This window comes from Drosophila tropicalis, unplaced genomic scaffold (genome assembly GCF_018151085.1).
Source record: "Drosophila tropicalis isolate 14030-0801.00 unplaced genomic scaffold, ASM1815108v1 contig_573, whole genome shotgun sequence".
Classification (NCBI taxonomy): Eukaryota; Metazoa; Arthropoda; class Insecta; order Diptera; family Drosophilidae; genus Drosophila; species Drosophila tropicalis.
This window is the reverse complement of record NW_027173049.1, coordinates 2,885,692-2,910,958: the sequence shown is the minus strand read 5'-3', so window position 1 is coordinate 2,910,958 and position 25,267 is coordinate 2,885,692. Positions and strand designations below refer to the sequence as shown.

At 35.7% G+C, this 25,267-nt stretch overlaps 2 protein-coding genes and 2 long non-coding RNA genes across 4 annotated transcripts; 2 read left to right on the top strand and 2 right to left on the bottom strand.

Moving 5' to 3' along the window:
• Positions 1-2,382: 2,382 nt before the first annotated feature.
• Positions 2,383-17,984, bottom strand: Sesn (Sestrin). The gene is made up of 8 exons (XM_068287747.1): positions 17,443-17,984; positions 7,627-7,800; positions 4,446-4,628; positions 4,017-4,380; positions 3,626-3,944; positions 3,380-3,563; positions 3,196-3,306; positions 2,383-3,134 (listed from the first exon to the last, which is right to left on the bottom strand). The coding sequence occupies exons 1-8, from the start codon at positions 17,491-17,493 to the stop codon at positions 3,048-3,050; spliced, it is 1,473 nt and encodes a 490-aa protein (XP_068143848.1). The 5' UTR covers positions 17,494-17,984; the 3' UTR covers positions 2,383-3,047.
• Positions 16,560-17,344, top strand: LOC137575276 (uncharacterized). Its single transcript, XR_011032139.1, has 3 exons — positions 16,560-16,635; positions 16,809-17,167; positions 17,328-17,344. It is a non-coding gene; the product is annotated as an uncharacterized lncRNA (long non-coding RNA).
• Positions 17,985-20,676: 2,692 nt separating the features above from the next.
• LOC137575404 (purine nucleoside phosphorylase) lies at positions 20,677-21,848 on the top strand. The gene has a single exon (XM_068287966.1). The coding sequence runs from the start codon at positions 20,795-20,797 to the stop codon at positions 21,788-21,790; it is 996 nt and encodes a 331-aa protein (XP_068144067.1). The 5' UTR covers positions 20,677-20,794; the 3' UTR covers positions 21,791-21,848.
• Positions 21,849-22,023: 175 nt separating this feature from the next.
• Positions 22,024-22,801, bottom strand: LOC137575597 (uncharacterized). The gene is made up of 3 exons (XR_011032203.1): positions 22,491-22,801; positions 22,125-22,346; positions 22,024-22,040 (listed from the first exon to the last, which is right to left on the bottom strand). It is a non-coding gene; the product is annotated as an uncharacterized lncRNA (long non-coding RNA).
• Positions 22,802-25,267: the final 2,466 nt, after the last annotated feature.

Below are 25,267 nucleotides of genomic sequence, written 5' to 3'. Positions count from 1 at the left end.
CTTCTAATTAAATAAAAATTGTATATAAACACATACATACATATATATAATCGAAATCATCATGGCGTAGTTTAAGATGCCAAGGCACATTACCTATGTAAGTATTCAAGTTTAACCCGACTGTCGAATCAAATGAGCCGGATATGGGATAAGTATTGTCCAACCTATGGGTCGAAAGTTTGTCCTGTTAGAAAGGCAGTACAATAAATATGTACATGTTGAAATGTTTTTTCCTGAGGTTTTTAATCAACACCACAAACATCAAGATTCTTAAAACATTAATAATTAAGTTCTTATTGATATATAGTGTAACTATGTTATGTTTGTATGTGTAAGTATGTCTTTTAATTAATAGTATAAATAAGTAATAGCCATTAAGCAAAACTTCCAGCGAGCAGTCAGATGTGGTTAAAGTCAGGATCAGCGACATGGCAACCGAATTAGGTAACACAGAAAAATTACAATCTTACAATTCAAATTACATATGTATATCCATACCTATTTATGTATAGATTCAAGATTTTAAATATGCTTATATACTATTAAAAACATATGTACCTATTTACATAAGTATGCAAATAAACATTTACATGTAGGTATGTATTGCATTTAGCTCATACATTGTTGCTTGTTATTTGTCCACGATTATTGGTTTTTAACCAAAAGGACTCTATTTGATACTTTTTGATTTCGCGTTAAATTCATGCATTTAATGATGTACAGTTGGTTAGACATACACAAGTATATATAAATTAATAATTACGATTATGTTAGACATAAAAAACTTGACAAAACTGATACAATACTTTGGTTACTTATGATGTTTTCTTCCAGCGATTAAAACTGTTTTTTGCTTTGGCTAAGGATCCTGTTAAACAGGTTCCTTTTTCTTATAAATTCGATATTGAAAAATTACGATGCACTAATACGATTTGCTAAATTAATTGCTAAACACATATGTATGTATGTACAATGTACACATATGTATGTGTGTATGTCTTTCAAAACAGATTCACCTCGAAAATCATGATTTTAAACCAGATTTGAGCTTTCTGTTTGTTCACCTAAATCCGAATGAAAATTTCACAAAGTGAGTTCAATAAATTCGTTTGTATTATGGTTAAGTCTATCTTTACATGTAAGCATGTAATTATACATAATAACAGCCTTCCGCAGATTTTGAGCTATATTTTATTGATTTTGTAAATACAATTTGTGTAGTCATACAAATATCTTTCACCTTTTACTTGCACTTTACGTTCCATAAACTCAACTAAAAAAAAACAAAGGTAATCACAGAAATCAATGACACTTGTCCAAAAAAAAGAACATTCTAAATTATAACTATTCGTTTGCATTTATGTGTGTGTGTATGTATAAGTGTTGCCTTTTTGTGTTAATTCTAGTTCAAATATATATACGCATTTTCTGTATATGACTATATGCAAAGGTATACATTTATGTATATATATTTGGTAAAATCACATCTTTGAATAATCCATAGCTCGTTAGAGAAATGTACAATTGTTGCTAACTCGCTTTCCTTGGACTGGCAAATTGCTAACACGAACTTAATAGTACTCATTTATCAACTACAAAGAATATTTCTCTCCATTGGAGCTTCCTTTCTTCTTCTCTCTGCCACTGTCCATAGCTTTTGAGATGTTCATAAAAGATAGCATTGAGAAGATAGACTAGAGACCACCCTCCATTTTTTCAAAAATTATCTTGCTCATTTACAATGTACTATGGTTCCCCACACTCACATTCACTAAATATATTTTGATAACAGAAATAAAGCCAAGAATAGAAAGAATAGACTTGACAGTTTTGATGACAGATTGATACAGATCGGAATCTCCTTTAAAGTACTTAACTAGGGCATTTAGTTTCTAATTCAAATGTATCCATTTAAGCACAATATGCCATATTCGATATCACGAAACCTGTTTCAAGACCTTACTAGGTATGTATATATATACACTTATCTAAATACTATTGGATCTATTTTTTATCCATTATATACATATGTATGCATGAAAGTACGTATATATAATCATCAATAAGTACAATAAACACTTGAAATTTTTGCAGTTCAGGGTAAGCTTATTGTTTTCAGCAAATCTTGATTAACCTAATGGGCAATCCCAATGGTGGCGAGATCCCATTTAACTCTACAAGTTTTAAACAAATAAGGTTCTCAATAGTCCTACAATTGAAAATTTGAAAACTGAAGGTACAAAAATTAAATATACATATACAATTTTAAATGAAATCAAAATAATTAAAATGCAGTCGAAATTATTAAGTTTACGATTTTGAAATAATAATCCCCTCCTTTTGAAATGTAACTTAACAAAAAAGAAAAGAAAAGTAGTTAAATTTTTATTGCTTTTATAATTAAAATAAAAAATGTATTTATTTCACTTAAATAATTAAAACAAAACATAATACATATGTACAGTGATTGATTGATGGTTGCTTGCACGAGAAAGAAACAGAAAATAATTGAAAATTGTAAACAGTTTTGATTAAGTCTGCTCGGTAGTTCTAAAGTTCGACTTTACAATGGGGTTTAGTTCGATTGAATTCAAGTATCTTACAACAGCTACTCATAGATACATACATAGTATTTGGTTTAAGAATTGTTCACACTCATAAGATTGGACGTTGACATTGAATTATGGATTTATGCAATAAAACGTGTATATATGTAAGGTATATAATTATAGTCGGATATTGTTAAAAATTATTACTTCTATTTACATTGACTCAAATTGGCAATTGCACAAAAAATCTCAATCGAGTTCTACATATTCACATATGTATGTATAGGTTGTCCATACATGTATTGCATTGTGAAATTGCTTCACTTCATTGTGTTCTGTTCTGTTCCTTTTCGTCTTGAATTTTAGATAACAAACATTTGCTTTGTATACAGGCGTGTTTGAGTGTGTTTTAAATATGTATATATTGTATATATAATAGGTTATATGTAGATGTGTATGTGTGTGGGTGTGGGTGTATCTTTTATTCACTTAATGAGATCAAGTCATATAGCGCATTATTTCGCGCAGTGCATATAGTAATTCGGCCTGATTGCGGGCTTCCATTATCATTAGATTCACGTGAACCTGCACACATGAAAAGAATGAGAGATTAGCAAATAGAACGGAAATAAGAGTCAAGTCCTACCTTTTCACTGTCCTGCAGCTCTACCAGCACACTGTCATAGTCCTTGGTGGTAATGCGTTCGGGAAAGCAACAGGCTGTCTTTATAAACATTTTCAAGGGACGGACAAGCAACTGGAAAGTAAAGATCGATTCGGTTTAGAATAAAAGATAGTATTCCTTTAGTGGATCGATCGCACCAACTAACCTGATTCACCTCACCATAGTCATAGTCGTCGTGACGTATGCCATAGATGCATTGTATGTAATTCCAAATTGCTCGACGAAATTTTGAGGTATCTACATTTTTAATGCCGCCCATTGTGAAATATGTGAGATTATAGGCAGCTCGAAATTTCTCATCCAGGAAAGTACCGACCTCATTGTACAACCTGCAAGCGAAGAGCAGAGATCGTTTATTTGTTTAATAGGCTGATTACAAGGGAACACTTACCCATCTACCAATGAGTAGCCATGATCCTCCCAGGAATAGTCCTGTATGCGAAATGTGTTGATATTTTCGGCACCGCGACGGGCAAAGTCTTGATACGTAAAGTTCGGATCGTCCACATACTGGGAGATTATGGGTGGCAGTACCACAGCCGCCTCGGGAGTGACTGCTGGCAATTCGGCCGTTTGCATTTCAACATTCTTAAAACGGTTGCTCAGCTCTGCCTCGCTGCATTCGTCCTGCTTCTGGGACAAAACCTTCATTCGCTCCATGAGAGCCTCCACGCAGATGCCGTGTTGCTGTGGCTGCTGCTGAGCGGTAGCTGTGACAAACAAAAACAAAAGGTCAGTTACCACAAAGACAAATAATCAACTAAAAACTTATAGCTTCTTACCCAGATAGCCATTAAGAGCAGCTGCCCCAGTCGCTCCACCACCTGAATTGTCCATCGGATTTGTTGAGCTGCCATTTAAAGATATCTCGCCTAGAACAGTTTTTTGCTGTTGCTGTTGCTGCAGTTGTAGCTGCTGCTGATGTATAGGACTTGTTGTGGTCTGACGTGACCCGGCAGCAACACCATTCCCATTGGGAGATATCTCTGCTGGAGCACTCTTCAATTTGGGACTAGACAAACCATCCAGTTTTTGTGTCAGACCGCAAGAGAAAACAAACGATGATAGTGAATGGAAATGTGATAGCAGGACCATGGCATGTACCACTTCTGACAATGACCAGCTATTTTTGCCCTTGGTCAGGCGCTGCAAAATAAAATTTGAGCAGAGTTTAGTCAAGATGGCGGCTTATTAATGATGCAAGTGGTTACCTCGATATGCTCCTTGCGCAACAGCCATGGACGGTGTGCTAATATTTTATTTATATCATATATGGCACGTAGTTTGGGAGGTATGTACTCCAGGCCATTGAGCCAGTCGCTGCTGCCCCCCTGATTGATGAACTCCTTCTCGTACCGTTTCACCAGATAGGGACACTGATGCCGAGCAGCTGCCTGCGATCCAATTAAAAGCAAAAAAACGAATGAAATTGGGTATCTCTATCTAGCGGTCTATCTATCGCTCTGTCTATCGGCAAATCGGCTCGCCTGTCTGTCTAGTCTGTCCATTTCTGTCAAAAGGACCACAAATAATAAAAGCTTAGTCCCAAAAAAACATTTTTTAATTTTTCTTTTATTTCCTGCCATGCCTAAAGGCCATTATATAGACAACATTCGATCCTTTCGAAATCAATGTCAATTAAGGCTTAATACTCATACAAGGACTTGGATATGTCATTTTGCCTTTGTTTTATGTTATGATCTGCTTTTGATTATCAATGTATGTAGATAGCATAAGTGCAGTTATGTTATTTTGCGCTTTTTACATTTCAAACATAGCACAGAATTAAAATTTGACATCTTTTGGAGCATTACTAATTAGCATCTTAATAGCCATTACTCATAATTAGTGACATAAGTAGTGGATCCTACTTGGCTGCCAGTATTTCGTTTATGACCGTAAGGATTTCATTTGTCCGTAAGGACATATTTTGATACAGACGCGAATATTTAATATAGAAATTGTTTCCCGGCATCTTCATATTTTCGGGTGACTGTTTCAGCAATGTTGCTGTAGTTGGTCAAAGTTATTCCTTTTGTCTTTCCAATCGGCTTTGCGGTTAAAAGCAATATGCGTGCACCAAGGACATAGAAAGAGGACCATGGCCCACTAACTGCGTCATGGTCCTTTGCCTTTTCAACAAATTTTAAAGCTGCTTTCCCAAAAATGTATGAAAATAATTAATAAGCACATTAAGGTCTGAACTGCTCAGCATTACTGGAAATAAATTCAACCAAGTGAGTCGTCGCGACGACTTCGCTCTACCATGCAACATAATGAATAGCTGCTGATGACATTGAATGAGAATGAGGGTCGGAAACTCTTCCTTCAGGCTCTTCCAAACATTTTGGTGACTTTAATATGCTATTTCACCGTGTTTGAGCAAGGTATACAAACAAAAATGGAAGAGAAAAGCCAACCAGAATGTATACTATTTCTTTTTATGTTTCTATATTTTACTGGATATGTCTGTGCGGATCCGAATTGAAAAGGGCTTTATGCTAGTTGCTGCTTTTATTGGACGTTGACGTTTATAAGTTTAGTCTGTTTTTCAGATGCTGTTTTACTGCACACATATGTATGTACCTATGTATGTAAGTAGATGTGTTATGGAAAAAGCGAAAAAGGGAGAGGGGAATAGAGCCTCAGGTATGTTGTTATGACAGGGATACGTAATGATGGGGAACGGGGAAGAAGGGGGCTCAAATCTGTGGAAATAATTTGCTCATGTTGTGGATATTTAGACATCCTGACGGAGGAGATAGGGGAGCAGGAGATCTGGCATCGATAGGATATCAACAACCAACCAAACAAGCAACAAAAAGCGAAAAGCAAATGCAAGCTGACAGCGCCAGTCGACGGGTGAGCTAATGTGCTTAATTTTGCTCAGAGCCAAACAATGCACACAATACAATGCCGCATCGCCCACAAAACGCTCCGTGCCCCCACACCCCATCTTCTTCCTGTCAGTCAAATGCATGATGAACAGAACGTGCATCTATCCGTCGCCACAATAGAACAGAACAGAACGAAATGGAATGGAGTGAATAGAGCGAAGACACCTCACAGGTGGGTGCTTATTTATGGACTGTGTTGAGAGAACTTATGCAGCTTTGCCCGTGAAAAACACAGCAACTCCAAAGGACTCCACAAATTAGTCTCACTCTATTATCATAGAAAATCCACCAGGAAGTACCTTACTTTATATATTTTAAAGAATTTAGTTGTAAAATGTAATTTGACAAAGCTTTGACAATTCTATTTCTGTTCTATTGCTTGTTGCGGAAATCGGAAAGATGTGATCAGGTTCGCTGATCTTTAAACAAATTTTAATTCAATTTTACTACTCAATCGCCATAAAATTGTCTTCTATTCGTTTTTGGAACAAATATAGTTTTGGTGTTGGAAAAAGCCATCGAGAAAACCGTCGAGAGTTTACATTTTAGATAATCTATCAATTTCTTAATTAAAATTTAATAATTTGTTGATATGAACAAAGTCAAAAAGGTTTTTTAGTTTATTCTTTGAATACATAACTTGTGGAAGGTACCAATAAAAATGGATATAGTTTAATTTTTTCATACGATATTTTGATTGGTAGGTGAGAGAAAAGTGTGTAAAATAAAAGCAGAATCAAAAGCTACAAGTTCTAAAACAGAAAAAAATGAATTCCGTAAAAGCAATTAAATGCAATTTTGTCTGGCTCGAAATAAGCAAATAATCATTTCAATGCCATTTATTTAGAGTCAAATGGGAAACGAAATAGTCAATAAAAACGAAAACAAACATGTCAACTGAACATGAAAAGTTGCCTCGACTTGTACACACTCTGTAGAGAGGTGCATGAATAATGGAAAAATCAAGTCAAATGAAACGAATAAGTACAAGTAATAAGTACTTGTCAAATCTCTTATAATTCGTTTAATTGAGTGTCAAAGCATTGAATTGTACTAAGGCACTCAAATCATTTGAATTATTCGAATTGTGCGGTTTTGAATTGGACATTTTCATGACAAATCTTGGGAAATCTAATTAATTAAATTAGTTTGGTTTTACTCATTCACTTGAAGTCGGTTTTCACATTGAGTTTATTAATATTGTTAACTCAAATTGATTTTTCTATCGTTCCTGCTTCTGTGACTGACATACCCATGCTCTTAAGCTTTAAGTGTAGGGTAGACAGAAAGAACTAACTTATTATGCCAATTCGAAATTTAGCTCATGCAAAATTCAATCACTAATTGATTTTCGCCCGTGTTTTTTCCACCCCACCACCCATCCATTATGAATGATAATGGCATACAACAAAATGCAAAGTATAATTGAAATAACAATATTCTGTTCACAGTTGCTTTAAAGTGGTTTGGTAATAGTTCCATATGCTTTACTCACAATTATAGCCAAATAGTATCGGTAGTGATAGGGCAATGGTCCATCGCCTTTCATTATAAAGTTCTGAGTGTGTAGAAAATGGTCTTTGTATCGCGGATGATAGCCAATCACCTGGGTCACTTGATCCAAATCATCGAGATCCATATCAACGAAGTCTGTATCTGCGCTGGAACACTGCAAAAAAGGACAATAAGAAATCAATTAGAAGAAACCAATTTCCAATAGAAAAATATACTCTCAATTCTACTAAATCCAAGAACGGGCTAACTAACTCATGCGCAGGAAGCGTGTTCAGTTTTTGCACAGTCCAATATTTTGCAAAGGTATTATTGAATTTTGCTTGAAATAATATTCAAAAGTTGGCTCTTTTATTCAATTTTAGCTGGGTGTGTGGTTTGACTGGCCCCTTGTGACTGACTGCTGCCTACTGCCACTGAAAATGATCCCTTAATAAAAGGCTGCCATGGAAATGAAAGAAAAGAAAGAAAAGCAAAGCCAAGTGCATATGGCATATTGAAGATATGCCAAGGAAATAATTATCAAATGGCTTATGCTGAATGCAGCAATATGCAATTTAGGCTTAGGTGTATTGTGTATCTGGCTAAGAAGATTGCTCTGTTGCCTATTAGTTGAGGCCATTGAATAGCCTCCGGTGCCGGTGCCAGGGCCATTGTGAGATAATTTTAAGCAGCTTAGTTCACTTAGCACTCGGACTGCTGCTTCAACTGCCCTCCACTCCCACTAAAATCAAGCATGGAAAGTTATCCCACAAGCTCATCAAGTTGGAAATTAAAGATAAAGCGAAGCCAAAGGCATATCTATAAGGCATCTCGTTGGCATTTGGGCAACACGCACACATATTTTAGTTTTTGGCTACTCATTTTATACTAGACTACATCATAAGAAAAATTTAATCAAAGCTGTTTTTTTATTATTTTGTTTTTCTGCTGCTGTTGTTGCTCCGACTGCCTGCCTGAACTAACTAGGGCGATGTTATTAAGCGTTCAATGACTTTTTAGTTGGTTTTGCTTGTTTCTTTGTAGTTGATAGCGAAATTAGTTTGGCTGCTTGTGTGCAGACACATTGTACTTGTAATCAGTTAGATGTTTATCGCCGGACGCCTACAAATACTGCATATAGATATGTGTACAAATAATATATACATACATAATATGTATAGAAAGATAAACATAAACAGAGTAAACATCATTTTGCTGCAACTCTTGCGAAATTTAGCCAGATTGTAATGGGTCAACATGTTGTATAAGAAACTTAAGTTCCTCTATCAAATTGCAGTAACATAAAACTCAGAAGATTGTTTACAATTAGTATCTACATATGTATAGTATTTAGAGCAAATTAACAGAAGAATCCAGATTTATTTTGTTTCACTGTCAGACAAAGAATGTTCAGTGACTTTTAGCAGTAACTTCATTACTTTTAAATTACTTTGTCAGCTTTATAAAACCTTTAATGACTATGCCCAATTCGATCAAAATCGGATGAGTATATTATGCTATAAAGCTGTTACACGATTAAATAGCATGCTTCATGCGTTCTTTAGTCTTAATTTACTTAATTTGTAGTCACTAAAAAATGCAATCGTTTAATTCTAATTAATAAATAACACCCAACTTTGCTTGAACCTTTCAATTTCGTAGCGCCCATCTTTCAAAGACTCTGGGCTCTATGTGTTTAAACAGACTGACCGATATGGTTACATCGATTTGACGTTTCATATTATCCTATGGTGTAATGGCTAAATGCTATGAAAATCACGATAGCTTTGAAAATGACTTCTTCAATGGCATTAGCTTCGATAAAAGAACAATTGTTGTTGCTTTGAAACGCATATTTCGATTAGTTGTAAATTTGGTTTTGTTGTATGTTTCAGTTCATTTGCATACTCCTAATGTAGTACATAATGTAAAATTTGTAAATAAGGGAAGGTGACAATGTGTCAGTGTGCGTTTGTGCATGGGTTGAACATATTCATATCATAAATAGCTGGTTTAATGATGATTGGGTTTCGTTTCATATATGGATCTAATCGAAAGCTAGGCTAATAAAATCAAGTTTTTTATTTCAACCAAAGGAACACCCACTCACGCACACATTTAAAAACTAAATCCTCGAGCCGACTTTGGTATACCATGTACCAAGTGAAACAACTATTTTAACTTTTAGTATGTGTTTCTTCCGTTAAAATAAAACCTACAGTTATAGTCCCCGAGATGAATGCGCAAAAATAGACATGGCTAGATGGACTCGGCTGGTGATCAAGAATATATGACTACATGGTATAGAAACAAAAGATTCTTTACCATTGCCAATTCGAAGCCAATCGATGATTATCATGAAATATCGTTATCTACTCAGAGATCTAGTTGGAACTAACGCCTACCACCTTTGACTTAATTCGGTTAAACTATTCGAAATTCAGATTTGTGTTTGTATTTTGTGACAAAAGTATGCATAAAACAACAAACAAACAGAAAAATGCCAACACTTTCACATAATTAATTAATTTTTTTCTTTCGAAATGTTAAATAAAGAAATAAGAGATATATTTTGGTAGCTGGCATCAGACAGAATTAACAAATGTTTAACAAAACACAAACTAGACAAGAAAGTCAGATTGGTGTTTTGGTCATTAATCAATGTGATTTATTCCAAACTATTCTCATGCAAATGTCTATCTTGTGTGAAAGGCAACGGCAAGTGGGGTGGGAGGGGAGTGATAGCGGGTTGAAATTATGTAAATTTATTTCAATTAATTTGCTACATGAAAAACAAAAGTCAAGTATTTAATAGTTGGCTTAATGGACCCCCAGAAAACACACATAACAGCAGCATAAATGATCAAGTTTGCTTTTAATTGAACGCAAGCCATAGCCAACCTTTAACTTGACATTTCATTTACTATATACATATGTACATATATAAACCTACATGTATGTATGTATGTATATATATTTCAAAAATATGGTATGGAAAATTAGCACACTTACACGTAAACACACCCGCATATTGGTATTAGTGTGTATGTATGTACGTGCGATACATACTTACTACTGAGCAAACCCGTTTTGGGAAAATCAAAAACAAGTTTTTGATCCACAGCAAACTTGGTTTTGGTTTGGCTTAGTTGGGCTTACGCTGGCCAGGAGTTCACTCGGTGCAAGTATCTATCATACTTACATGAGGACTGCCCATTAGGAGTGTCTCGAAATTATGCTGCGTATTGTAAATCTCGTTTTCTGCTTGCTTCTCTTAGGATTCACAGCCCCAAGACACAGTTATTGGAAATATAAGTTTAACTTCTGGAAAAGAAAACTACTTCAATTCCATATAACAATAGACAACTCTCTATGACACGATGATGTTTGAATTCAAATATAGAACTTCAAATATGTTGTTCGTTGCAGTTCACTTGTCTCAGGCATGGTCGATAGGTTTTTGCTAAAGGCGCCGCTGGTGCTACTGGGTTAGACCAAGTTTAATGGATAAATAGCAGTAGGACGATTCGGTGAGGGAGGGGGGAGGAGGAGGAATCATTAACACGAACAACCATCAACCAACAAACAACCCAACAAGCATGTCTACTTGTGTGTAGTACGAGTGCCTTCCCCTGTTGCTGGTTGTTTTTGCGAAATTTTGTTTGTCTATTATGGCGTATACGTGATTTAATGGGGTTTCAATTTCAATTGCATTTACATTTGTGTGGCTATGTGTCTGTGTGGATTGCACTTTGGTATGCCTAATTGAAACTTTGTGGCCATTTTTCGGGCATCTAATGAACCGTCACGCGTGAACTATGTGTGTGTGATCAACAAATGAAGCTGCTTTTCTTGATGGCAAGCAATCCTATTAGATTGAAACATAATTCCTATTTAAAGGACAAACGCATAAAATGTGAATAAAAGAGATCAAGCTGTCTTCTTTAGTCAATAACCTTAACTAACCTGGTAACTAACGTGGATACAATTTATTCATAAATCTTAGTCATAACTAGTTGAATGCGAGTTTTTAAAATATATCAATTCGGAGAAACAATAAGGAAATCTTATTCCATCGTTATCTATGTACATATGTATGTATCAAACATGACCAAAACAAAGAAGAAGGAGTTAACTTTGTTAAAATCTAAATCTGATTACAATCATCCAAGTTTTTTTTAAAACAAACTCATTTAGAAACTGAAGTACAAGTACATGGAGAAACTGAACAACAAAACATAGATAACTTACATCACATCAGCACTTATTGTTATTTAATAAAAATTGTAACATTCATTTAACTAAAAAAGTATTAGAGTTTAAATTTTGCCTGTTATAAGATAGATGCGCTCCTGCTTTCAACACTTATGCATATTCAATAAGGGAACTATTTTCTTGGACACTGTATGCGGCAATTGTGTTTACGTGCGAAATCATGAAGCGTGGCGATTAAAATCAAAAGATAATGTCAGCTTTTTCTGCTGTTTCCCGATGAGCAGTGAATATTTACATATACATACACAAATAGTATATGCATGTACATATACATACATATAGTGACTGCCATTTGTATCTGCCGGATGTAAGCGGAACACAAAACGAAATAAAAGAGTAAAAACAAACAGCACAAGGGAATAACGCGCTTTACGCCTTTTTGAGCTTATGCAAATTGAGGGTAATTAATTTTTGTAAGCTAATTTTGATTTCCTTTGTGTTTGCAACAGTTCTACACACACAGACACACACAACAAATTAATAAATTAAGATAATTAGCTCAGTAATGTGCCATAATTTTAAAGTTGTGAACTGAAATTTAGACCGCAGGTTTTCAAGTTCTATTTCATTTCATTCTATTCTGTTCCAGGCGTGGGCGTGCCATCGGCTTACCCCCGCACCACCTCCCCCAAATGTCATCCCACAGCCGGAGCGGCCTCAACCTCAACAAATTAAAACAAAAGCTGGTAAACAAGCAAATAAATTAGCATAAATGGTAGAAACGTCTGGGAGAAGGAACGAAATGGAAATAGATGTAGCAATAGAAATATAATATAAATAACGATAGGAATAAGCAAAGGCAATGGCAAACAAATAGGTAAGCAAATATGTAGGTAAACAACTAAAGTGGAAAAAACGTCAGGTGTTATAAAATAATGTAAGCCAGCTAAGAAGCATGGAAATACTTATTATACATATACATACATATGTACACTTATGGACAAATAAATAGGCGTGAGGAGGATTCGAGAACTGATGTGGCAAGTTCTACGATCAGTATAATGATGTAAAAAAAGGTCCTTCCCAGGAAAAATTACCAGCCTTCAGAAATATTTTGACCAAACATATAGAGGTATTCAACAAATCATGTAGTTTATAATTTAATTGAACTTTGCTGAATGTGAATAATCACAATTATTCTTGAAAATTTATTTTTATATTCGTATGCGCAGACGACATTGTTTATCTCCAAGGTTCTACACGGGTGTGGCACCCTGTATTTCCCTGTGCGCTATTAAGGCAATAAAGGTTAATAGATGGTTCTTAAGGTTGTTCTTAAGAGTTCTTACTAGAATTAAGGTTCGAAAATTTACTTTTCCACTTTAGTAGAATATCAATCAAATCTTTACAAATACGAATGATTCAAAGAAAATCTTGCGTTGGAAAACAATCCCAAACCACTGGACTCAATACTAACTAGTTCACTAATACTCTCCACTAGGGGCTCGCATCTATTTATTTGTCCATGGGTGTACATTCAGTTAAATGAGCCTACATCAATATTCCCTCCAATTCAACGTTTAGTTTCTTTCCATATGTACATTTAAGTATGCAAGTATGAATATACCTACGAATGAATATGAAAATTCATATCAAGAAGGTCTCAAGATACCCGATTCAACTAATGGCTGCAGGGTATAATAGACAAACCAGGTGACGGAATGAACTTCAAGTAGTTCTCATTTGCATGTGTTCATAATAAGAAAAACAAAAATAACAACAACAAATTTCTTACATATTGTCCCGTGTATGTAAGTGTGCGCGTAGATAATAATAATAAAGAATTGTCTAGACGTGATAAACAATTTGTATACCCTTGCAAATAGAGTATATTAATTTTGCTCAGAAGTGTGCAAAGAATAGAAGGGAGCATCTCCGGCCATATCAAGTATATATGTACATATGTACATATATTGTTGATCAGCACGACAAGCCGAATTCATATAGCCAAAAAAGTTATCTTATTAGACAATTATAAAAGATTTTGATAATATAGTTAATTATTTCTATAAAGCGAGATTCGCTTTCGAAAGGACATTTGGGGAAAATGTAATTCACCGTTGCGGGTCGAAAGCTAAGAAAGAAATTATATGAATTTTTGGAATAGATTAAAGATACAGAGCAAAATTTAAAGAATGTACATATCTAAAAACTTTCATTTGAACCCATAATGGTCGATGGCTATGGGATTCATACAGATTTTACTTGGGCAATACGAGAAGCTTGTCTGAGTAAACAATTTTCTGCTTTCCTTGCACTTTTTGCATTTTTATCAATAGGAAATGCAATTATCATTATCATTTATATTGTTGTTGTTAATGTCGTTGTCAATTTATGTATGTAAGTGTACATATTTACAAATTTGTTGTTGATATGCGCACAATACACTCCTTTATGAAGCTAACACACACACACACACACACACTATCAAATGTGAGTGGGTATGTGCGCGTGTGTGTTAGTGTACAAGTATCATGTTCTGTTCTGCATTTGCCCAATTCCCTTTTGTGTTGTCGTCCCATTGTTTGAATCGCCATGCAAAATATTTTCCACTTGTGCATGACTCTCTCACATACAATTCGTAAATGCATGTGTGTGTGTTTATCCAGATACTCGACACAGACATTGTATATCTGAGGCAATGTTGACCAACCTCAATGTGTTTATGTGTGGGTGCGTGTTATGACTATTGGCACTGACTGACGTGACTCGATCCTGGACTTGTGCATACATACATATGTATGTAAGTATGTATGTATGCATGAACATACGTACATATATGTATGTACATAGAAGCACCAACTTGTCTGGCACTTGGCATGGCACTTTGTCTACTGATAAAATGCAAACAATTGAACAGAAACAGAAAAAGTGGCAAACTGACAAAAGCAAAAGTGTGACAAATTATTAAGTATGCATTACTACTCCGAACTAAACAGGACAACTAGGACAACCAAAAAAAAGACTAATTGATAACAAATTTAAATTTCAATTATTGGCAATTATTATATTGATATAATTTTATTCATTATATTTAACCAGGGTTAACGAACTTTATCCGAGTAAACAAAATGACAAAAATATTCTTGTGACATTTATTGTTTTATATATACAATGCATAAGTATATAAAACTATAAAAACAGATTAACAGAAAGAAATCATTTTTTAGAACACACCACAGTCAAAACTAGTTAAGTAGAACTCTTAATAGACCAATTTTCATTTGACAGACTTTGATTGTGAGGCTTTCTTCTTATGACTTCCTCAATCAAATAGCCAAAATTTACGAAAATTTTAGGAAACTCGGAAGAATAAGAGAGAAATATAGGTGAATTGAATTTTCGGATGCATTCTCAAGGTGTTCACTCTTCCGAAATTAATTTCTGGGCCATCATCATCATCAGTTTTCGCATCCCGAATTGAGTTCCGTCACTCATTCAGTCACTCGGACAAATTTTTGGACTATTGCCAGACTCTGAGAAATGCGCACATCTGTTTATTTTTGTTTGGAGTATTTTTGTACAAATTTCTGTTGATTTTGTTTTTGTTTCATGATGCGTAAATAAAATGCTTAACCTCTGAAAATTTTGACAGCAACGAAAACAACAACGAACGCCGTCATCTCAATTAACGTTTTGCACAAAATATCCAACTCTGATTATTTTATATGCATATAAATAAGTATCTTTATTTATTTCACTTGACATTTTCTATTTAAATTTAATTTGCAGCTTCGATGCCTGCAATTGACAAATCGTTATGACATTTCCATTTTCATGCACACATAGTTTAATGAAATCTATTATAATTTTAATTGAAAAGCATTCACATTGTAATAAACAATAACCCTTTCAAGCACACCCAAAAGGTTGAACCGAGGTCTGTTAGAGAAGTATGCGAAAACCTGTTGAATGAAAACCTATTAGCCTTGTCAACCTTCAAGGCGATGCCAGGGTCATTGTGCATGGGAATCTTCCACTCTTGTGGCTTGAAGAGTCCTTGCAACATTTGACTTTTGGCCATGCCACAGTACCTGTGTGTTATTACCCAAACTGGCAGACCTCATCTGAACATGGCCACATTAATTCTTAACATTTTGCGCACAATGTGAATTTTTAAGTTTTTGTTATTTATTTGGTTGGAAAAGCCTTTGGGAATTTAATTTTATTTAAATTTAATTCCAGGTCAGTCAGAATTGCGTACCATTCGCATCGTTTGCTGATTAGATGACCCAATTTCTGTTTTTCCTTTTCTTATTGTTCGTTGCTATTTTTAAGTCTAATGGAAAAGTTGACTAAAAATGTTATCTTATGCATATGTACATATGTATGTTTGTACGTATATGGCCAGCTCAATGCTTATACATTCTTATTCTCGTTATATTAACTTTTAGTTTTTTTATATTAGAACACACAACAAGCATACATACATATACATATACATATATGAGACGAGCGCTTATCAAAGGCTTATCAAGGTTTTTGGTTTCTCAATATATGCATGTATGTATGTGTATACGCATATGTGTATGTGTGTGTGTGTATGAACAATACAATGTGATAGGGAGAAATTGCGCATCAACAATAAATGAATAAACTTAAGAAGGAATTGGAATAAAATGCATGTACACAAATTATAAATCTAGTCTTTGTCTAATAGGAAGAGTGAAAATGAGGAACAATTGATTCGATTATATTATTTTCTGTCCTCGGAACTAGATCCACCACTAACTATGTATATGCATAGCAAAATTAACTTTATTGTTTTGTAACATTCTGTACATTTATTCAATTTCATTATTTTCATATTTGTAAAATTTAAGTGAAATAACTTTATTATTTTCATACTCGCTCTCAATCTCTCGTTCTACTCTTTCCCTTTCTGTCTCTCTCTCTTTCTCTTTGCAGTTGGCTGGGCAACGTTTGCTGGCATTTGGAAAAAAGTTTGCAACCTGCGCCAAAGCTTACCATCAGAGCTACAGATTCAGAGGAATCAGAGGAGGGGAACTTAAATTCTATGTAGTGGACTGTGTATCATTGTTGCGGTGCGAATATCTTTTCATTAGCAGAGGAAAATGCAAATAAAAATTTGCTGAAATACTATAAAAAGTGAAATGAAGAGGATGAGAAACATACAAGTTCATATCTGCAAACAATAAGGATAAAGATTGAATGACTGGCAGGGGAACGGGCAGATAGGGATATAAAAGGATTTAACAACATTTTCCCTCCGTCTGGAAAATGTGCGTACATGCATACCTCTGTAGGTATGTACATATGTATGTATGTTGGTAGATTCATACATAAAATGCTTACAAAGTCAAATTTTTAACTAATATCACATTGTTTTTCCATTTATGTTTCTGGTATTCTGGTATTTTGCATTTATGAAATGTCCTATGTTTCATCTAATCAACAACAATAAAGATCAGGAACCTAAGAAAGACATTTTCTGCACTGCTTATCGAAACTCATTAATAAACCTTTTAAAAGATAGTATTGTTTAAGCTTACGACTACACTTATATCTTGCATGAACTTACGTCTTGTGCGATTTGTCCCATGCCCGCGTAATAATCAATAGCGGAGTACATTTGAGTGTAGATGGGCTGTGGTTGGTTCCCGCTCCACTTGGCTTATCGATGTCAATCACTTTGCCTTTAATCGCGGTCTGAGAGCAACACCAGTTTTGTTTTGTTTTCTTGTTCTCCTATTATCACAATCACGACAAGCAGCTACAGCTCAACAACGACAACACTAAAATCAAAAACAACGTCAACGACAACGACGAAAGTGGAGCAACAAAACTGGCCAACACCAAAAACAAAAACCAATCACTGAAGGGGGCTCGTCTGTGGCTGTGGTTGTTGTTGTCGCCGTGCAGTTTGGTGGCTTTTTAAAGAAAACCGGATTGTTTTCGGCTATTGCAGTATCAGTTGCAGGGTCCAAGTCCGGTTGAGTTTCTTGATCTTTTAGCTGTTTGTTGTTTCTTCGCTGGAGTTTTGTGCAACAGACGGCGTAAAGGGCGAACTTGGCTTTACTCGGTCGTTAGTTGGTTGCTTTTCAGCTGTGTGGGTGTGTTTCAGGTGAGTATCTTCAGTCGCGGATTGTGATTGAGACACTTGTATGTATGAATTAGAATTCTTTTAATATTGGTATCCCTTTTGCCCTGTCTCAAATTGATAAGGCGACTCGTCAACGATGTTGTAGTTGCTGCTCTGGTATCTGATTTGCTGTATTTGCTGTTGGTTTTCATTGGTTGAACGTTGAGTAACTTTACTAATCGCAGTTAATTCTTGACAGGTTATTGCTGCAGGTGCTTCTTCAAACTGAAAGCGGAGGAGAAAAATATATATATTATAACAGAATTTTGTTAATTTTATTTTGGCAAGTAAATATTTATAATTTATATTAATAACCTCACTCTCTTTCCTTACCCAGCAACTCATCAGCCCAACAACCAAGACAAAAATGCGAAATATAACTTCAATTAGCATTCAAATGCCAGTCAAAATATTCAATAGGCAAAAAAAAAAATATATATATATATTGCAAAAACCTAAAGAAAAAATATAACCGCAATGCCAAAAATAAAAACTAAACAGCAAACCGAAATAATGGGTAAATAATAACAGAGATGCGGAAAGAGAAGTACGGCAAATTGTGGCCAAATCGAGTTTGCACGTCAACCAGCAGCCGTTCGCTCCAACGGCCTGCTTGTTTTTTCTGCCGGAATACCATCAACAATAGCAACAGGCACATTTATCTACAGTGTAAACATTCGATTTTTTGGCATACAGACGAAAAGTGACAAACAAAGCAGCCAAATCGAAAGAGAGAGAGCAGCAATAAGGGTGGACCATGAACCAGACAAGTGACCAAGGTCCGATTTGCTATCCCAAAATGTTAAAAATGTAACCTAATGCATTCGCCTCTTTAATCTCTTTGCGGTTTCATCGAATCAGCGAATAATCATATATCCGATATCAACCAACGGCAATGAGCAAATTATAGAAAGAACAAAATCCAATGAAACACGGGAGCGTCAACAATCTCTTACCCTCGACATACACTCAGGCTGTTATGGAAACAATCCCGTTTTGATAAATCTAGCTAAAACTAAAAGGTGCCAAGTATACACTCATACAGGGGAATAGAGGGTATTACAAATACTGTTCATGGCGACTGAGGTTTTTTGTGGGCGTTCTCTGCCTATGTTTGTTATTCTTAATGTAACTTAAACCACATTGTGCTCACTCAAATAACAAAACAACAACTATCACAACAACAAGTTTTCTATTTCAATTTGAATTTTTTTGCACGTGCGTGTGAGGGTGAGTGTTTTTTGTTTAATAATTTTATTGATTAGCCAATCGCTTTGAGCATGCTAAACGCTTCAGCGATTTACCCAAAGTCACACACAAATTGTTCATGCTTAGACGACGGTCAAGAAGAATATGGAGGCTAAAGTAGAGGGTGTGGATGAGTTAAATAAAAACCGCATTGAAACAAATATAAAATTTTGTTTAACTTGTTGTTTCTCATATTGGTTTACCTCAGTAATTAGCAACAGACCAGATCAGACCAGACAAGGCTAGTCCAACTCATGCCAGGGGCAGCTGTTTGACTCTCACATTGTTCGAGTGTCCCTAGATACATATACATATGTATATACGAGTATCAGTAGATTGTTATAAAAAAAACTCATTGCAGTGCGAGCCGGAGGAATGTCGAGGGGTGGGTAAGTGAACTCTAGTTGAACCCAATGAATATCGTTGACACGCACTGCGTATGAGCAACAAAAATCACGTATACGCAGTGTAAACACAAATAAATATACAAATACATATAAATGTATGTCGATGGCTTGTGGACCTACTTACATTGATATTTAATTTGAATATTTTTCATAAATTAATTAATAAATTATCTTATTTTTATTGTACGATAAAGGTAGCTGTTTTCCATTTCCATACAGTAAAGGTTGCCATAGACAATCTGGCCAAGTCCGCAGGAGGGTGCAAAAGAGTGAAAACTCAAAGGAAAATTGTGCGCTCTGCGGAAATGAAATATGGAGAAAATTGTTATCGATAAATTTGTTTTCTTTTCGACCAACGGGCAGAGTCAGAGTTTTCAGGCGTCATGGTGCGCTTTATGCATTATTATTTAAGGTCGATTTTAATTGAGATCAATGCAAGAAACTTGAAAAGATTAATTTGTAACTTTGGCGCCGCTACCAGCCAACAGCCAACATCGTCCTTATAGCTCAGTTGGTGAAAACCGTTTATGAGCATAACTTTGTTAATTTGAGTCCAACTGTAATCAAAGTTGGTATCTTGATGTATATTGGTAACATACATATTTACATAAATTCTGTGTTACGTTTAATTGCGTTAGTTGCAGGAGCTAACAAAGCAAGATGTGGTAGAATGTATCACATCTCGTAAGGCGTTTGCACATAGCTTCAATTAAAGGTAAAGAATAATAATAATGGTGCGAATTGTACCGATTTATGTATATATGACCCTTCTTAAATTTTCGTGAAGTTCCTGTTTTTATTTCACGACTCCTTGGGATCTAACTTGACCACTTTGGGAACCTTTGATATATGGGATAAATAAATCAATGGATTAATTGGTTAATCGAAAAGTTTTTTACAACACTATAAATATCATATACGGAGTCGTCTTCTCAGTATTTGGCCGTAATCTATTTATTTTTATTTATTTGTGTTAATCTATCGCTGTGAGAGATATTTGTCAAACATTTGGCTTGTCTTATTTGGTGATTTGTAAAGTGTAAAACAAATATTTGTAGAAAAAATAAAAAAAAATTCTTTTGGGTCCGGCTATAAGTGATGAATTGGCCTTCCCCTCGGGCCAGTCTTTCGCCAAAATGAAGTGTCAACAATGCTGCGCGTCTAAGAGCCTTTTTGCACGGCGTTTACAGCTAAAGAAACAGAAAGAAGCCGAAGAGGCGGAAGCCAAAGCCGGACCAAAGCAACTTGTGGTGACCCCGCAAAGTCTTCTGTATAACTACGACGATGTAAGCGCCATGGCCGAGTACATCCTAAGAACCTGCAGGATTCGTCCGAAATTCGGCGTGGTATGCAGCACCGTACTGTCATCGATGGTCAACATGATCGAGAATCCCGTTGATATACCATTCAAGGATATCCCACAGTTTCCCGTATCGCCAGTGGAAGGTCACGACAACAAGCTGGTCGTGGGCACTTTTATGGGCGCCACAGTGATAGCCATGCAGGGCCGCATTCACACCTACGACGGATTTGAGCTAGCTAGTTGCACAGTGCCAGTGCATGTCATGAAATTGTGCGGGGTGAAGTATGTATTCTTTACTAGTGCCGCCGGCGCCGTCAATCCCGCGTATGCAGTGGGCGATATAATGTTAATTAAGGATCACATCAATTTGTTTGGCATGATGGGTTCCTCGCCTTTGATCGGTCCGCACGATTCTCGCTTTGGTGGCCCATGTATGTCCATGGTAAACGCCTATGACAATCGTCTGTTGGAAAGGGGTATGGAGATAGGCAAGTCGTTGGGCTACGAAGAATGCCTGCACACAGGTGTTTTTGCCTGCTTGGGGTCACCCGTCTATGAGACAGAGGCCGAGCAAAAAATTTTAAGTTTACTTGGAGTAGACGCAGTCGGCATGTCACTTGTCCACGAAGTAATTGTGGCCCATCACTGTGGGCTAAAAGTCTTTTCCTTCGTCCTAATCACAGTTTCCGGTTTTGGCGAAGACGAAGATTCAGCTGTCGTGAATTCAGAATCGTTTCTCCGGCAGCAGCAGTACGCCTGCAACGAGTTGATCGCCCGTCTTATCTACGATATACAGAACGACCACTTATCGCACCCGAAGTCAAGTTAATTACATTTATCACCATTAAATGTTAAGATTCGCCAAGAATAAAGAAAGAATTTTCCAACTGCTAGGGATCATCTCTCTCCTCCACGGAGAAGGCCTGAAGTTCGTCGGGTCACAAACAAAACTTTCAGGCAATCAGTGCGTATGCGTAATGCGCAATTTAAACTGGCAAATTATTACTTTTGGTTTGGTATCCAGGAAAGTTTTTGATATTATGCATAGCAATTGTTGTCGGTCTCTTTTTGGGGATGTCCTATAATAGTTTTAGTCGGAATTGATTATCAGTATTTTGGTTGGACTGTTGTGCGATGTATGGGAAGGGCAACTGGCAACTTACGATGACGATTGTTTTGTTGTTTCGCGCCGTCCCATTATTGAGGCTGATTGTTCGGGCACACACACGAACACACCGCAACATGTATGTATATGTATATGTACACACACATATGTATTGTATGGATTTAGCCACGCGCTGTTCGCATTTGCCATTTTTTTAGTATGAGTATTTTGTGTGTGGGTCTTTGTGTGCGATCATGCATTGTATGTTTCCATCTGAAATCTGTGAGGTTTTTCATTTGCATATTGCCTGATTTTGTTTGGGATTTGCTGTTTTTTATTCGTCATGGGTTCATTGAACCCATTTGCAATTAATGATTGTACAAAACATTTAGTAGATATTCCATTTTTCATGTGCTAATAATACCTGTTGTTCGCCTTTGTCTGTACAGTGTTCAGTTCAGTGTGCGGTCGTTGCATTTGCAAATCCAATTTTAAAATAGTAGCGAAAGGCATTTGTTGAATTTGTGCGTGGTTTCGCATCTTGCCAACAATTGAAATGCCCATTATGTCAGATGGTCAGATGGTTGTATACTCGGATGCTCTGGCATACGTAATGGATGGGAGAATGGATACCAACCAAATAGTTTTGGCATTTCATTTGCTGCATTTACGTGTGCACATCTGTCGACTGTCGCCAAATGCAATTTAAATGGTAAACAGCTGAGCACGCGATATCTATTTGATGTAAAAATCAACTTGTTTATTTCGCACAACAAAATACATACATACATAGGTGCATATACAGAGGACTGCGTAGATGCATTCTATTCGAAATATAGTAAACCTCAATTTACTTAGACTATATTTTTGAAGGGTCCTACTTTCAACAATAATTAACAATTCGAAGCAATGCTTTTCACCCACAGTAATCATTCAAAATGAATGTTATCAACGTTAGAGTAACAACATGGATTAAGATATACACCTATGTATGTATCTACTGCTCGATACAATCTTACACATACTTGTAGTTGTAATGCAATTGTTACTTAAATCTCTTGACATATTTTACTGGCCAGTAGAGTGGAAATTCTATTACGCTAATCAAACTTAATTTCCATTTGAATTATCTATGCATGTATATATGGCATACCAGATATGTATCTATGTCTACGTCTGAGTAGTTGACAGCAACAACAACAATAGCAGCAAATACAACAGAGCTAAGACATAAACAACTAGTCGACCAGTCCGAAAATAGCAACAAGAACTATGTATCTGTGTATGTATGTATATACAGAGTGCAAAATAATCTAACGTAAATAAGAAAATCAAATGAAAACAAATTTTTGTTTGATGTGTTTAGACTTGAAAATATCCTGTAACAAGATCAGAATTCTTAAAGTATATTCAATTTTGTATATGCATATGTATTACACAATCCTGGTCGTTGCTAGGGCTAGATTTCTGTCATAAACTAAGTGTGGTTAGATTAGATTTGTTTACTTTATTTATTATTACCATATCACATTGAATTATTTAAGTTCAACCATTTACCAATCAATCTTTATTAAATAACTGTTGTTTACGCCAAAGATACAATAAAAACAATAATCGCTTCATTAGTCACAATTGATTTGTGCCGAGTAGTTATTTTATTTACCTCTAATTGGGTAAAATTCACACCTCATTTCAGCAGAACTACGAAAACTCTATTGCAACTCTCCCGCAGCTGCATTAGTCGAGCATACATACATATATGGCTTGCCTTAAGGACAACGGAGTGGTAACAGCATCAGCATAGGAAACTCATAACGTCTTTATTATACAAATAATCTGATCGAAACCCAATATCCTGAAGCCATAATCGTGCTGATCAGCCACAAAGAACAATTTCAAACTTCGTTTAAAAACTTCGACATGGTTGAAATTAAATTAAAAGCAAAGTCGCATTAGTTCCATGCGTTTTCTTAAGTTAGTAAAGTTTAGTAACAGACTAAATCTGTTAAATCCGTCTGTAGATTACTGCAAGTGCTTTTATGAAGAAGAAAATAATATTACTCTTATTAAAAGATGGCATCCTTTCTCCACAGTTTCAGTCTTATTCAACATTAAATTTTAAAATTGTCAACAACATAATAAAAATCCTGGTCAAATGATTTTACAATACGAACACGCTATCCCATTTCTTGCAGGAACATAAGTAGATTGTGGTGAGAGAAGAGAACCCTACAAACTTAACCTATGCATCTTCTAGTTTCTCCCAAAAGGGGTCTAACTGGACAGACGGAGCTTTGGAGCTTTTCCCAACTTCTTTGATGCTAATTTTACTCCTGTTAAGAACTTGTGTACACCACTCTTAACAACGATCTCAGATTTTGGTATTTTATATACATAAATACTTTGTATGCAAGTCCGCCATGAAGATATCATTCATTTAATTAATGAGGACAAGCAGGGAAAAAACTAAAATATTGTAAATAGAAAATGACTATGATAGACTCAGAGCACCCATTCAGCAGTTGTTGTTGCCAGATCACTAACCTCGCTTTCAACCCCAAAGAAGTTACGTAATTTTAGTGGCAAACTCAATTAGCAATAGGTAAATAATTGTCTATCTATCACATTAAAATCATTACAAATAAGAGGAACAAGTGAATTACAAAAAAAGAGTTGCAATGCTCATAGTAATAAAATTGATAAACTACTCAATACATTTCAGTATATTCATCGGCTAAAGAAACATGTTTTCAAATGAAAAATTTAAGCAAGATACCTCTACGATTTGGAACTCGCCGCAGAACTTTTATATAGGTGGCATGCCTGCCGACGATCTAACCAAGTGAATCCACTCAAAAGCTGCTTAAAATTGATTGCAACATTCAATGAAAATTTTCAGTTCAAGTGATTTCCCACCACACACATAATGGCCTGGCAACAGCAACCGTCGACAGGCAAACTCGCCAGCAACAGTTGTTCCACTGCACTGTCTGTGTATTGAGTGTGTGTACGTGCAAGTGAGCGTGTGGGCGGGTGGGCGTGTGTGCGTATTTACGTATGAGTCGTTGTCGTCATAGTAACCGCGTTGATATCATAATTTGTATTAACTACCAAAAATTCTTTAATTTTATTTTGCTGCTGCTTGTTTTTAATTTTTCATTTAAGCTTGCCTGAGTGTGTTTTGCGGTCATATTATTACGT